Source organism: Chaetura pelagica, unplaced genomic scaffold, assembly GCF_000747805.2.
Source record: "Chaetura pelagica isolate M959 unplaced genomic scaffold, ChaPel_1.0 scaffold153, whole genome shotgun sequence".
In the NCBI taxonomy this organism is placed as follows: Eukaryota; Metazoa; Chordata; class Aves; order Apodiformes; family Apodidae; genus Chaetura; species Chaetura pelagica.
Genome location: NW_009952707.1, coordinates 3,191,866 through 3,205,313, shown reverse-complemented (window position 1 = coordinate 3,205,313; position 13,448 = coordinate 3,191,866). Strand labels below are relative to the sequence as shown.

Genomic DNA, 13,448 nt, shown 5'->3' with positions numbered 1-13,448 from the left:
AGAAACTCTTCGTCAAAACTGTTACATACACTGCTAGATCAAGTTTTCTGTTTTCACCAACCAACAACTTCTGAAAAAATACCCAAGAACCACTTTTCCAAAAAGTTCCTGCCCAGCTCTAATCAAAGATGCCTGGAGCTCTGTCAGGTTGATGTCCCAGCAAATACCCTGCACCGAATGTGCTCCTGGATGCTCTTCAGGATGCAGGGAGCAATGGGGCTGGAAGCTTTCAGCACCCAAGTAGGAAAGCAGAAATCCTTCCTTTCCATGCAAAGTGCTGAGAGCATTGAGGGGTGACAGTATTAACTGTTACTTGATTATTTTCCTGCTGCTTAGAATGCAGGTTTTCCATGAGGATAGTGTAAATGGTGCATTTGTTTGCTTCTGCTGTTACTCAGGCACATGGCCTGCAGTTGCAGACAGACAGACAGACAGACACACACACACATCCCTCCATTTCTGTTGGATTTGAAACTTTCTGAGAATTTCAGAAAATTCAGCCAGCGGAATTTAACCAGAAAGTCCAGTACGTGATGTCAGTTTAAATTCCTTGGAGAACTTAAATGTTTCATAAAAAGTAATTTCACTGGTTTATATAGAAAGCCATTCCCTGGATCTGGACAACCAGTCTTCTGGTGAAAACTGCAAATGCAAGGAGAAAGCAAAATATTGTTTTAAAAAAATTTACATATTAAAAAATGTGGGCATTGCTTCTATCAACAACAATGACATTGTGTTGGTAGTGTTGGAGAGAACAGAACCAAGGCCCCTGCTTGAAGAATGTGGCTAAGATAAGCTGCTTTTATATGTCAGTTTTGAGATCAGCAGTTTAAAACTTGTATATTTGTATAAGAAAATTACTCTTTCCATTGATATTTTGATACTCCTGGAGAAAGGCAGCAGGCTTGCAGGTGTGCTATGGCTAGAGGACAGAGGGAAACAGGAATGATATTTCATTACTGGTCAGGTTTGCTAAAGTGAGATGATTGTTCCTGGCCACAGCAGAACCACAGCAAAGTGCCAGAAGGAGAACTCCCCTAACACCCTTGTCCCAAGGCAGCCTTTTAATCCCTGCCTTGAGATTTTTCCTGCAGGAAAAGAAAAAAAGAAAAAAAAGAAGAAAAGATAAACAATGCTTTGAAAGCACCACTATGTCTCTCAGCTCATCCAATCAAGTATCCATCTGGACAGCAAGCTGTACCCACTTCCACCAACTCACTGACCCTGACCTGCAGAATCACCTCAGCAGGTCTAGTTTATACAGGCAGAAGCTGTTGATGCATCTGCTGTTAACTGTGGGATGAACATGCTGAGAACTTTCATTGTGGAACTCACCTAAGGGAATTTTCAAGCAGCAGGAGTACAGTTGGTACAGGAACCCAGTTTCACCAGATGCTGTTGACCATTTTGACTCTCCCTTCTGATGACAGGCGGGTGTATTCATAACCCTGCAGCAGCACCTACTGGCTGCTTTTGGAATCGCTTGGCAAATTTATAGAGAAGCAGGGAGGTGTAACTGTACTGTAAAATTGCAACCCTGAGGAGGGGCTCTGTTCTTTCAGGCCTGCTGAAACAGCTGGGCTAAGGCACAGGGAGCAGCTTCTGGGCAGTACTGTCCAAGCCCTTAGCTGATTTAAAACACTGATGTGCTGGTTGAGTCAGTAGAGCTCTGCCAACTAACAACCCTTCTTTTGAGCTCCTCTGTAAAGCAAGACTGTCAGTGGCATTGAAATGGTGTGAAATCAGAACTTGGCCTAAGTTCCTCTAATAATGCCATTTGTAGTCTTGTATTTACACACATAAAATAGTGAAGGAGAAAAATGAAAGAGAAGCAGGTTAAGAGATGAGAGATAAGGGGAATTCATTTTATTTGGATGCAGCTAGATTGGAAAAGCCTGATCTTAATTAAAGATCCTCTTTTGCCCCTACTGTTTTTCTCATATATTCCATGCTCGTAGAATTTAAATTCTGTACCTTGATTTTAGCAAAAGGGTAGCATTTGCCAATAAAATGTTTGATATTATTGGTGATTGATGTAATGTGTAACTAGAAACCATCCCCTTATCATTTGACAGAAGTGTTTATTTTAGTGTTTCAGAATATATCTAAAGAATATAGTGCCATTTTTCAGCTATAATATTGCTTGTTGGGAGGGAAGTGATTCAGCACTGTTATTTAATTTTACCTTGAACAATGTCTTCAACCAGTCAGAATCTAAATTAACTGTATATGGCATAACTGCAGCTTGTTGAAAAGACGAGCTTGTAGGGCATTTTAGAGAAGACCAAAATCATCAGCAGTTAGTGGAAAATAAGCATAAGCATGAATCTTTTATTTGAAATTGTCCTCTGCTGTGCTTTTATAAAATCTGCTGGCAGTCATTTTAGTTTGAGTCTCACCATGGTGCAGAACCAACTGAAATGATAACATTGGTTTACTCTGCCAAAGGCCATGGCATAAATGATTAATGAAAAAGGTAGAATGTTCCCATTTATGTATATAGTTATAAAGAGATATGAATATACCTGGATTGCTTCAAGAGTATTCAGTAAAATAATGCAGTGGAATTTTTCTTGCATGCATAAAAATCTTTAATGAGTTTGCTGAGGAAACCAAGGCTGTTTCAAAGGTCTGATGGATGACAAAACTTCTGCACAAGTAAATTTTAGGCTAGTATTGTCAAATGTCTCCAGTCAGTTGAGATGTGTGGCTTTTTGCTTGTAAAGGTAGAGATCTTTTTTAAAAGTTTAATGTTCTTTACATTTAGGACACGTTTATTCAATATATAAAAGCAGAGGCTTATGAATGTCCCAGTGGTAGAGCCACACCAGCTGAAGCCTTGGGGGTGCCCAGTAGGCATATTGTGGTTTGTTGCTGGGAATAGTGCCAATGGGAATTTCCTTCTTGAGATTACTTTGTGTGTGCCCACAGCCCTTCACTTGGGAAAGGTAGAGGGGGAAAAAGTGCAGGGAACTGGAAAAAAAAAAAAAGTACCACAAAACACGAGGAGATGGATATTCAGGGATGTCCCTGTTTAGTGATATCTTTAGCATTTACTGGAGCTAATGCTAAAACACACAGTCAGATTTCACTCAGAGAAGCTGGAAAATATTGTCCTTTTTCAAAAGTTGATGAAAAGTTACTGAAATACTTGGCCCTAGTTGCTTCTGTGGAAAAAAAAATAAAAATAAAGAAGCCTCAGATGAAAATAAGACTTCAAGATTATTTAGATTATAGTTAGTGTATTTTGAAAGGGTAGTGCCATACTGGAATGCTTTAGTGAAAAGCTGGTCAGAAAGGTGTGAAATCATGTTTATTGGAAGAACTTATATTTCCCATGCTTTTGTTTTTGCTGCCCATGTTATTTCTTCAATTTCCCTGCCTTCATAGCTCAGAAATTCGCATTCATGGTAACACTCATCTCTAAGCATAACATCTGAAGACTTGGAAAACCACAGCACTGCTAGCAGATGCTCTTACTGGCAGCTTCTTGTTTGCTTTTATGCTGGCTCTGGAATAAATTCAGTTGGTCTCATATATTTAATTTTGCTTCTCATAAAAATGTGTGACACCATTTTATGATTTTTAAATTACAACTACTTTATTTTGGGATCTAGCAGTAGCCAAGCAATCTGGTTAGTTCATATCCTTTTTTTCAACAAAGGAATTTTTTTTTTATAATTGTATGAAGGTTTCTGGCAGCGATTGCTAGGGGTGTTTTTGGAAACATCTCTATTTCCATTTTTCCTGTTGTTGGAGCTTCTAAGACAAAGCTCTAATGTTTGGCAGTGCCAGTGAAGGCAGCATTTCAAGATGTTTTTTGAGTTGACTAACAAATAAGTTCCCTGGGCTGACACTGTGTCTCTCTGTTGAAGAAATTAAGAATACAGAATATGATGAACTCTTCTCTAAACATTTTTTAGGAAACAAATGTCTTGGGGTTTAAGGGACCTCGTAAAATGAGTGTGATCATACCAGGAATGAATATGGACCATGAAAGAGTTTCCATCAGACCACGAAATGTAAGTCATACCATCAGTCAATGATAAAAATTACTTGAATTCTTTTTCTGTTAGAGTTGGGTTTTGGGATTGTTGGGGTTTTTTTGTTCATTTTTGAAGGTTTAGAGGTTAAAAAAAACAGCATTTGAACAACTGCAGAACAACGGGATGTGTGATTAGTTCTGTGACTCACAAAAGCACTACAAACAATAATGTCTTTTGATAACAGAAAGCAGAGCTAACCTTTTCCAAGATATGGAAAGAAGTCAAATGCACATTTGCTTTGAGAAACTCAGAGGTCTCTGTTTCATTCGAATATACTGTTTTGAGGCTTCAGGGTGACAGGTTTGTCTTTGGGCCAGGATTTATGAACAGGTTTTCTGTATTAATTTATTCTTTGTCTCATGAGAGTATTAAACTGAAGTGTGTGTCTGTGATGCGTGCAGGAACACGAGACACTTCTTGCAAGATGGCAGAATAAAAATACAGAGAGTGTCATTGAGCTGCATAACAAAACTCCAGTCTGGAATGATGACACCCAGTCCTATGTTTTAAATTTCCATGGTCGAGTCACACAAGCCTCAGTGAAAAACTTCCAAATTATTCACGATAACGACCGTAAGTAAAGCTCTCTGTCTGCCATGTGTAGAAACAGCACTGCATGCACAGCCTGACAGTGATTCTGCCCTTACTGTTGCTACCTGAGTGAGTTTAATTTAGTTTTGTGGGGCAAAAAAATGCTGCTCTGCCTTGTCGCCACGACACTGATGCAAGTTGGGTGTTTAAACGCTTGTGCTGGAGACAGGTGATTCTGCTCTTTGCCTTCTTAGTTTTCTCCTTTGGCTGCCTGACTTGTGACCTGAGCAACTATTTAGTTTCTGGTCTCAATTCTGTGGTACTTCCAGAGAGGAGGACCATGGGGCAGCATCACTCCACTCTAGCACTTGTATCACACAACCCTTGCTTGTGTTTTTTTTCATTCACTCTGGTCCCTGTACACTGCCCAGCTGGAGATGGTGGCAGGCAGACCAGTCCCACTGCACAACCACTTTGCAGTTATTACTCTTTGTAACATGAGTCCTACAGAACACCCTGAAAATGTTGGCACTGCCTGTCACATCACTATCACTGAGACATTACCAGTGTGTTGCTTTCTGCCAGCAGTGTACAGCCTCCCCTTTTCTCAGGCATAGGTACAGTCGTTGGAGCAGGGATAGCAACAAGTGCTCAAGTGGAATGATACTGCCCCAGTTCTCACTCCCTTTAGGCAGGCAGAGTGTGGGAGAACAGTTCTTAAAGTGCAGGCAGTGTTGAAAACTGTGAAAGTGGGTGTTCCAGCCTCTGAGAGCAACTCTGAGTTTGAAACCAGAGTGTATGCATTTGCTGCGTTTTATAAGGTGAAACAATTGCACCTGATTCTGCAATGAAATATTTAAACTGTGAATGAGGCTGAGATTTCATCTTTCTTACAAAGAGTGTAAGAGGGAAAAAAAGTTGAGGAAGAATTTTTGAATATGACATAACCGAGAGATACAAGTAGTTCTAGATCGCAATCATGCCCTCTTTTCTCCCATTATCCTTGCTTGTTCACTTGCCTGAAGTTAAGTAGGAATAGGATTAGTTGGTTTTGGTACATGTGAAACTCTGCACTAGGACTAGAAAAGCCTTGAGCATTTTATCCAGAGCAGTTTTCCCTCTGCGTTTGAGAAGAGCACTTTTTATCTGTGTCATATTTTGAAGACAGTAACAAGTCTTGCAATCCTTTATCACTCAACTGATCCTCACTCAAGCTATCCTTGCTTCTCCCTCTGGTGTCAGCACACCCACTTGCATGAGTAAGTGTTGCAAAGTTTGATGAGTGAGCGTGTTTTATTTGTTGAGCAGGGCCAGAGGATAATGTGGAATGCATACTGACTTAGTAAGGGCTGCAAAAAAACCCCATAATGCTTTGTCACTTTTTATGACCTCTCTTGCAGCTGACTATATAGTGATGCAGTTTGGCCGGGTGGCTGAGGATGTGTTCACCATGGACTACAACTACCCAATGTGTGCGCTACAAGCCTTTGCTATTGCCCTTTCAAGTTTTGACAGCAAGCTGGCTTGTGAGTAAAGGGGCATGGGTGAGCATCCCCTCAAAGGAAGCAGTTTGCCATATGATTCCCAGTTCCGCTGGTGTCACTTACGGTCCATGCTAAACAGGTCAGGGAAAAATGCAGTTGTGGAGGACCACTCTGTTGCTGAAGAGAAAGTGAATCTTCTAAAAATTCAGGACATTCAGGAAATTATATTTTCCTTTTTTCTCTTTTTTTTTTTTTTTTCCTCTGTCATATTTTTCTGGAAGTGGCATCAAGTTTGTGTAAATAGAAGTTCTATCTCATGTCCTTGGTTATGTTATGGAGATGTGCCATGATGTACTGCACCGTGGCTCTAGGAGCACCATTATAATGGTGTCTTTTTAACTCCAGAGAGGGCGTGAACGCTCAAAATACTCCTTTTTATGTTTAAGAATTATTCCAAGGCTGCAGTCATACCTCAAGGTTGCATTCCTACATCGACTAATCAGAGCTCCACATCATCCAACGTAAAAGAAAGATGCACTTTTTTGAATTTGCAAGGATCTTATGTAGTATAAAGCCAAGTCGGAGGGTTGAAAACCTATACTGGACTGAACTTGATACATTGCTGTTGTGTATGTAGAAGGGCGTGGTGAATTTCAATTGCAGTGGGAGGAAATGGAGAAGTAGAAAGCACAAAATAACGTTGCACAAGTCACTTGAATTCTAAGCTGTCATTACGTTCTAACATCTCTATGCTTTTTAATTTGTTTTGAATGAAAAATGTATTTGGAGTACAGAAAAGGAAAACGTCTAGATGCCAAGAAAGCATAACTTATGTTGAATCTGGCATGTCGTGTGTTGAGAATTTATATCCTTGTATTGCTGTGGCAGTTCAAACACATATTTTGTATGAAGCGTTATAAACAGTTGGATAAAAGCTCTCTGCAGAGAATCTTACTGTTTTGAACAGGCTGTGTAAAGCTGAGGAAGGTAAATGGAAATATTTTATTAAATCTGTCTGGCCTTTTGCAATTTTGCAATTTGTTGATTGCATTTTTTGAACTTTCAGCAACAACTACTTTTCATATTTATTTCCCATTGTAAGAATGCTTGAAAGCGATTGAAACTGTGTATGTTGTTCTCTAATTTAAACGTGCCAGCTACTGAGCTAAATCCTTCTAGGCATATCTAGGGTATGCTGCAAACAAATCAGACACTGACAGGACACAGAATAGCTTAAAATAGGGTGGACTTTTTGTTTCTTTTTTTCCCTGATTTACCTGGAATAGATAAACAAATACCATTTCAAAACACAAGCAAAGAACAAGCCATTCTCTTCTCTTCTGACCATCTCAAAACCCAAGACCTGCAACTGAAAGCACACTGTAAAATGCCTTTAAAAATAATGAGTTTTTCTGCCATTGTTCTGTATAAATGTTTTCCTAAACAGCACATGAAGTAATAGAATTTATATGTAGTTCACCAGAAGGATATGGAAATGTGGGTGAAGATGTAGTTGCATTTTATACTGTGTGTAGTCACATCCTCCTTTTTATTCTTTATAGACTCTTGCATTGCACAACCAAAGATTATGTAATGAGAAAATGAGATCAAATCTGCATGTCTTGTAGCTGTCAGTCCCTTTTTGACTATAGGGGACAGGCTGTAAGGAGAGGTTGTGCCATTTGGACTGTATAATTTCAACTAATAAAAGAAACATGCTCTCTTCTTCTACATTTGCCTCCAGGTCTCCTTCCCAGTATACAGACAAGGAAATTTCAGATAAGAGATGAAAATTTTTGTCAGCATTTTTTCTAATATTTGTTAAAATCAATGAGGAAAAAAAAAAGTCTGCTGGCTTTGAACAGTATTTTCTTGGTGGACTCAGCCTGTCAAATTTAATCTTTAAGTAACAAGAGGCTCTGTTATTTTTTTTTCAGATCTTTTTGCAAGAAACCTTTCCATGCAGTGATATAAAATATAAACACACTTTTTTTGAGAGAAGTGAGCAACCAGTTCCTTGAATGAATGATCAGAATGCTGAGTCCTGAGCTGCAGTATGGTACTTCAGCTTTGCACAGGGATGTTTTTTTTTTCCCCCTGTAGTTGGTGATTTCCCACCACTTCACATCCCCATCTGTGATCTCACTTTGAATGTTACCATAGAGGGCCCTTTTACCCCATGCCAGTCTTGAAAAACTAGCTTAAATGCTAACCAGAATTTTTTGTTTAGAGTACTGCAAAAACAGACAGGAGTTCCCACTGCTGGCATTTAGGTGTGATATGGATTTCAAGAACTCTGCAGCATGGGAAGGTTGAATCTGCATGGCTTTGATTCCATGGCTCACCAGTCTCATGTTTTCTTTAACGCCCGAGAAGGTGACATCTGACATAGCTTTGTGCCTCTCTTTGTTCACAACACTGTGTCAAAGGAACAAGGTGTCCTATGGTGCAAATATGCAGTCTGTTTGTTGCCTTGAGTAGTGACATTGGTTTAGGAAGGGTTATTTTTACTGTGGATCATAACAATGGGCTGACTTGCATCATGGCCCCGCAGGGAATTGGCATGAAAAGGAAGCTCATGTGCAGTGAACTGCACAAGGGTGAGAATTAGGAGCTGGGGAAGGCAGAGAGTTCAGCTTCTTGGGACAGTTCTGCCAGCACATTGTGTAACTTCACTCTCACTGTATGTTCTTCTCAGCTAGTTTTGGTTTGTTGTTGTTATTTTGTTGACCTGTAAGCATGCCAGGAGGAAAGTGGTGACTCAGACTCCCAGCATCTTAATGGAATCATAGAGGGGTATCAGCCAGTGAGCTGCTGAAAAAAAAATTCCCCACCATAAATTGAGGTCACTAGAGGGGGATGTTAACCTGGGACTAAGAGGAATGAGGAGCTCTCATTAAATCTGGTTCATTTACAATAGGATTTGTGCCTTGTGGCCTTTGTCAAAATGCTAATTCCTCTCAGTTATTGAGCAGGGTACTGGGTTCTTTTGGTTTTGACTTAACCATCACCATCTGCTCTGAGTGCAGTTGCTTTTGCAGTGGCACATTTATAATTGTTGTAGCTTCTGCAAGGCCTGCATGTCAGTGTGCAACAGGGCATAGCCTTGTTTACTTAGTGTGACAAAGAATATAATGGCTGTGTATTTCTTTCACATAGCCCTAGTGAGCGTTTGGATATTATTTGAAGTCCCCATATTGATGATTTTTGCATCTGCTGTTGATTTTGGCAGTGAGTTGTAAACAAATTCCTTGCCTGAATTGCTTATAGGCAAATACTGCCTGCTTTAATGAGAGTTCTTAATCTAACTTGGCACTCTGTTTACATCAAACAGTTTCTTCCTGGCCCTTTATCTAATTTTCTTAATCTCTGATGTTCTGTTCCTTCTCATTCTCTTCACAATCCTTTTATCTTCCCGGATGTGCAACTCAGAAGTGTTTATTTTGACAATATTATTTGGTGATCTCTCCACAGATGAATAATGCCTTCAGTCCACATCCAGTGATGCTCCTACAATAGAAGCCTTATCAGAAGGATGAATTTGGCCCTTTGGCTTTTCTGTAGAGTAAATTAGCACATTAAAAGGCAGCAGATAAAAAAGCTTGCCTAAAATATAATAAGAATTTTTTCCAGTAAACATTCTGTAAGCAGAGTTTCTGAACCATTGGTTGCAAGTCAATGAGCAGAAGTGTCCACAAGCCTGGAGGCAGACTGTTAGCCAGACACCCTTTGTAGTGCTGCCTTATTTCTCCTTTTTCAAAAGGTTGAAAGTGATTTTGTGAGTTGAAATGTGTCAGTGCCCTAGAATAGAGTTTATTTTTTAAAAGCTAGACATCTTTACTTTTGTGGGATAATATGTGGCACTTAGAATAGTGATGTTGTAGACATTATTGCAAATTGTGATGCTAAGAAATCTGTGTGAATGGTGTTGTAATAAATGCTGGGCAAATCTCTCATTATTCAAGTTGCCTTACAGTAGTGTGGAGTTCCCAGCTGGCTGTCCTCATGAGCTACTAGAACTGAAGGAGCTTTTTGTGAAAAGGGCTCTGTAATGAAATCTGGTGGCTGAAAACTTAAAAAAATTATTGTGGAGTCAAAAGACACCACTGAGTTTTATCGGTCATGGTGAACCAATGCCATTCAGTGCAAACTTTGTGGGTTTTTCCCCCTTTTGATGAACAAAAAGAGGGACCTTCAACAAGCAGAAACATCAGCAGTCTCTCAAAGTAAATTAGACCTACTTTTCTACCTTGAAAAATCTTACCCCTACCTGGGTGCTGTCCATTAAAAAAGAAGGAAATCGATCCAGTCCTTAGTACAGAAAATCACTCCCAGTTCTGTTATCTTAGCTTTTTACAATTATTGTTATTCATTTATTATTGATTTCACATAAGGATACAAGGACTGGGTGTCACACAGCGAGTTCTTGCCCTGGAGAGATGATGGCTCTAGACCAGTATCAGATTATTTTAGTAGGATAAAACAGGGGGTTGCACAGAGAGTTTGGCAGAGAGTTTCTCCTGATGTGTGGCAGGTGCCAGTGGGGAAGATTTTGGGTTTGATCCTGTGGCATTCTAACTAGTTCCCCCACACTATTCTGTTGCTCTCCTAAGACATCATTTGGCAGATTTTTCCTGGTTCCATAGGAGCATGTTCTCACCAATGTCTCTCACCATGTATCTTTGCTTGGCGAATACAGACAGCACGTATGATAAAACAGCAGTCACCTTTTTGGAATTGTGGGCTGATGAATCTAAGATTTCTCAAAAGGCCTCATTTTGATTACTAGAAGAAAGTAGTTTTTATCTATGAAAGTGGCACCAGAATTAACCTAACTATAGATGCAGACTTCTCTTGTATGCGCTTCTTAATGAAAACATTTCTCTTGCTCTTCATGTATGAAATGTACCTTCCAGGCTTCTCCTCTGTAAGTTTTTGGAATTAATTATGTAGATATTTTTCAGTTATTTCTGTTGCTCACCAAGGAACTATGAAGAGGGGGATTTGCACAACTAGATCGATGTTTTCCTATTTTGCTGTGAACTATAGCTCAGTAGCTGATACTCACAAATGCCTGTATATTGGATGAAAATGCATTAAAACTTATTTTATATGTTGTATTTTATTTAACTGCCTAGAAATTTTAGGTTCCTCTTTTTCAGTGAGGGTATGATTATCCATACCTTCACTGAGAAGGCTTGAATCGACTTGCTGTCTTGAAGCTGTTTCATGGAACCAGTACACGGGTTTGTTAAATTGTTTTAGGAAGGGGACACAGTTCAGAAAAATTATGCTTATGATTTTGAGGGGAAAAAAACCAAAACCCTATTCAATTTATAATTGGATTACTCAATAACATTGAAAGCTTATAATTGTTTTATTTAAGTTTACAATGGCAGTTTGAAAATTACTCTGACAAAAGCTTGCTAGCCCATGAACTGGAATGAAGTCCTACTTGAGAGTCAGAACCCAGTGAATTCTCCTGCATCTGTTCTGTGCTTAGGTACTGCTTGCATGCAAAAAAAAATCCTGGGGAGTCATAAATCTGTGTTAACATCAGCCTAATCTCTTTGGCTGTCTAACAGCTGTTAGACACAGGCCTGGGAATCGGGTCACGTGGGTTTTAATCCCAACTGACTGTGTGACTTTGTGCAAATCTCTTTGTGCCTCAGTTCCAATGAGTGGAATGGAAATCATCGTTTTCAGACCTGCCTATGTCCCTGTTCTGCTGGGAAGCTTCTTGGGAATGTTTTGAGGCTGGTGGGTAGAAGGTGTGGTTGGTGTGCTAAGTATTGAATTCTCACTGAAGGAACTACAGTAATACATGAACAGTTTTCTGCCACCTGTGCAGAAACTGAATAGCTAACCAATCTCTTAGGGTAAAATCTTGACACTGTTGAATTCTATGGAAATCTTGTCAATTACTTCAGTGAGGCATGAATTTTTTTACTTTCTGTCATTTTTGGTCACTCAGTGTGCAGAAAAACCAGTAAGGGCAAATCATCTGATGCACTTTTCCTTCTTAACAGTGATGTGTTGTTGGCTGTGTTTTAGTTTGCACCATCAGTTGTTTTAAAACTATTAATCCTGAACACGTTGCAGTGGTTCAGTTCATGGAGCTGCCTATTTATGCTTTTATGTAGCAAACTGAGATACTTGGTGGTTGTGCTGCAAATTGCCTATTTATACTTTTGGAGTGTTTTGTGGTGTTGGGTTTTTTTTTTCTTGAATGTGACTCAGCTATTCCAAACTGTTACTGTAGACTTTGACTCTGTCACACACATCTGATTTAAAAACAATGAGTCTCATGATTTATGACTACCTTTATACTCACATGGGATGTTTACAATGAAATCTGTTTCTCACGTTTGACCCTATAACTGTGGCTTCTTACTGAGGTTATCCCAGTTAGCACAATGCCATTTGAAGTATCAGTAATTCATAAAGTGAACTCTCTCAAAGTACCAGAATGTAAGTCATAAACATTTTAATAGATTTTATCATTAGAATCTAGCTGATTTTAATGCTGACAGATTTGGTGAAATTACAAGGAAATTATTTGTTCAACATTTTCTTTCCTAAGCTTGTCTTGAAGCTTGAGCTTTCATTTAAGCAGTGGATTCCTGATCCTGCAGCTCCATCTGTGCAAGCAGAATAGTTTGGCCTATGCAGGCTGCCAGACTGCATAGGATCTATCTGCTGCAGGAATCTGTCAGTGTGATCAGGACACAAGTAAGTGATGGGATTTCCAAAGTTCTGCAAGAGTGCACTTCCTTAATTCTCTTTTGCACTCTTGAACATCACATAAGAAATCTTGTTGCTTTCTTATGGTGACTTTGTGAATAACAGGATATTTTCACTCCTTTTGGATATTTTTACACTCTGTTCTTACTGTCTAGGCAAATGTAATTCTATCAGACATTTAGTCTCCACGTCTTGGAAAGCTGTGTCATGTGATTGGTTATTTTGCCAGCACAGAAAATCTCACAAGTGCACAAAACCAGTTTGTTTTGTGACAGTGGGCTGCTTCATGCTATGAAGTTCAGCATTCAAGCACGTTTGTGAGCTCTGGCACCTCGTAACCGGAGGTTTTCATTCCAGACTGGGGGCATAGGAAGATAATCCAATTATTACCATCCTGTTCTTTTCCTTAGGGAGAATTCCTGTCCTCAGTGGCTAGGAGTAGAACCACATTTATTCTGATGTGTCTTAAACATTATGGTATTTTTTAGCTATTTTTAAAATGTTTTCAAATATGTAGTCTGAGCTCAAAGAAAATTATCTTTGAAGTAGCAATAGGTGTACCAAGTTGATTTGGTTGAGAGGTAGCTGCCTTTTCTAGCAGTTTTCTTAGTTGACATATGGCCAGTGCTTGATAGTCCTGCTG

General features: G+C 39.4%; 1 protein-coding gene across 1 annotated transcript in view; it reads left to right on the top strand.

The window, feature by feature from the left end:
- TUB (tubby bipartite transcription factor) overlaps window positions 1-6,563 on the top strand; it is a 35,897-nt gene extending 29,334 nt beyond the window's left edge. The window contains exons 8-10 of the mRNA XM_009994258.1: window positions 3,924-4,022; window positions 4,448-4,619; window positions 5,978-6,563. Coding sequence (XP_009992560.1) covers window positions 3,924-4,022; window positions 4,448-4,619; window positions 5,978-6,111 — 405 coding nt within the window. The 3' untranslated portion in view covers window positions 6,112-6,563. The remainder of the gene's footprint in view (window positions 1-3,923; window positions 4,023-4,447; window positions 4,620-5,977) is intronic.
- The last annotated feature ends 6,885 nt before the right edge of the window (window positions 6,564-13,448 follow it).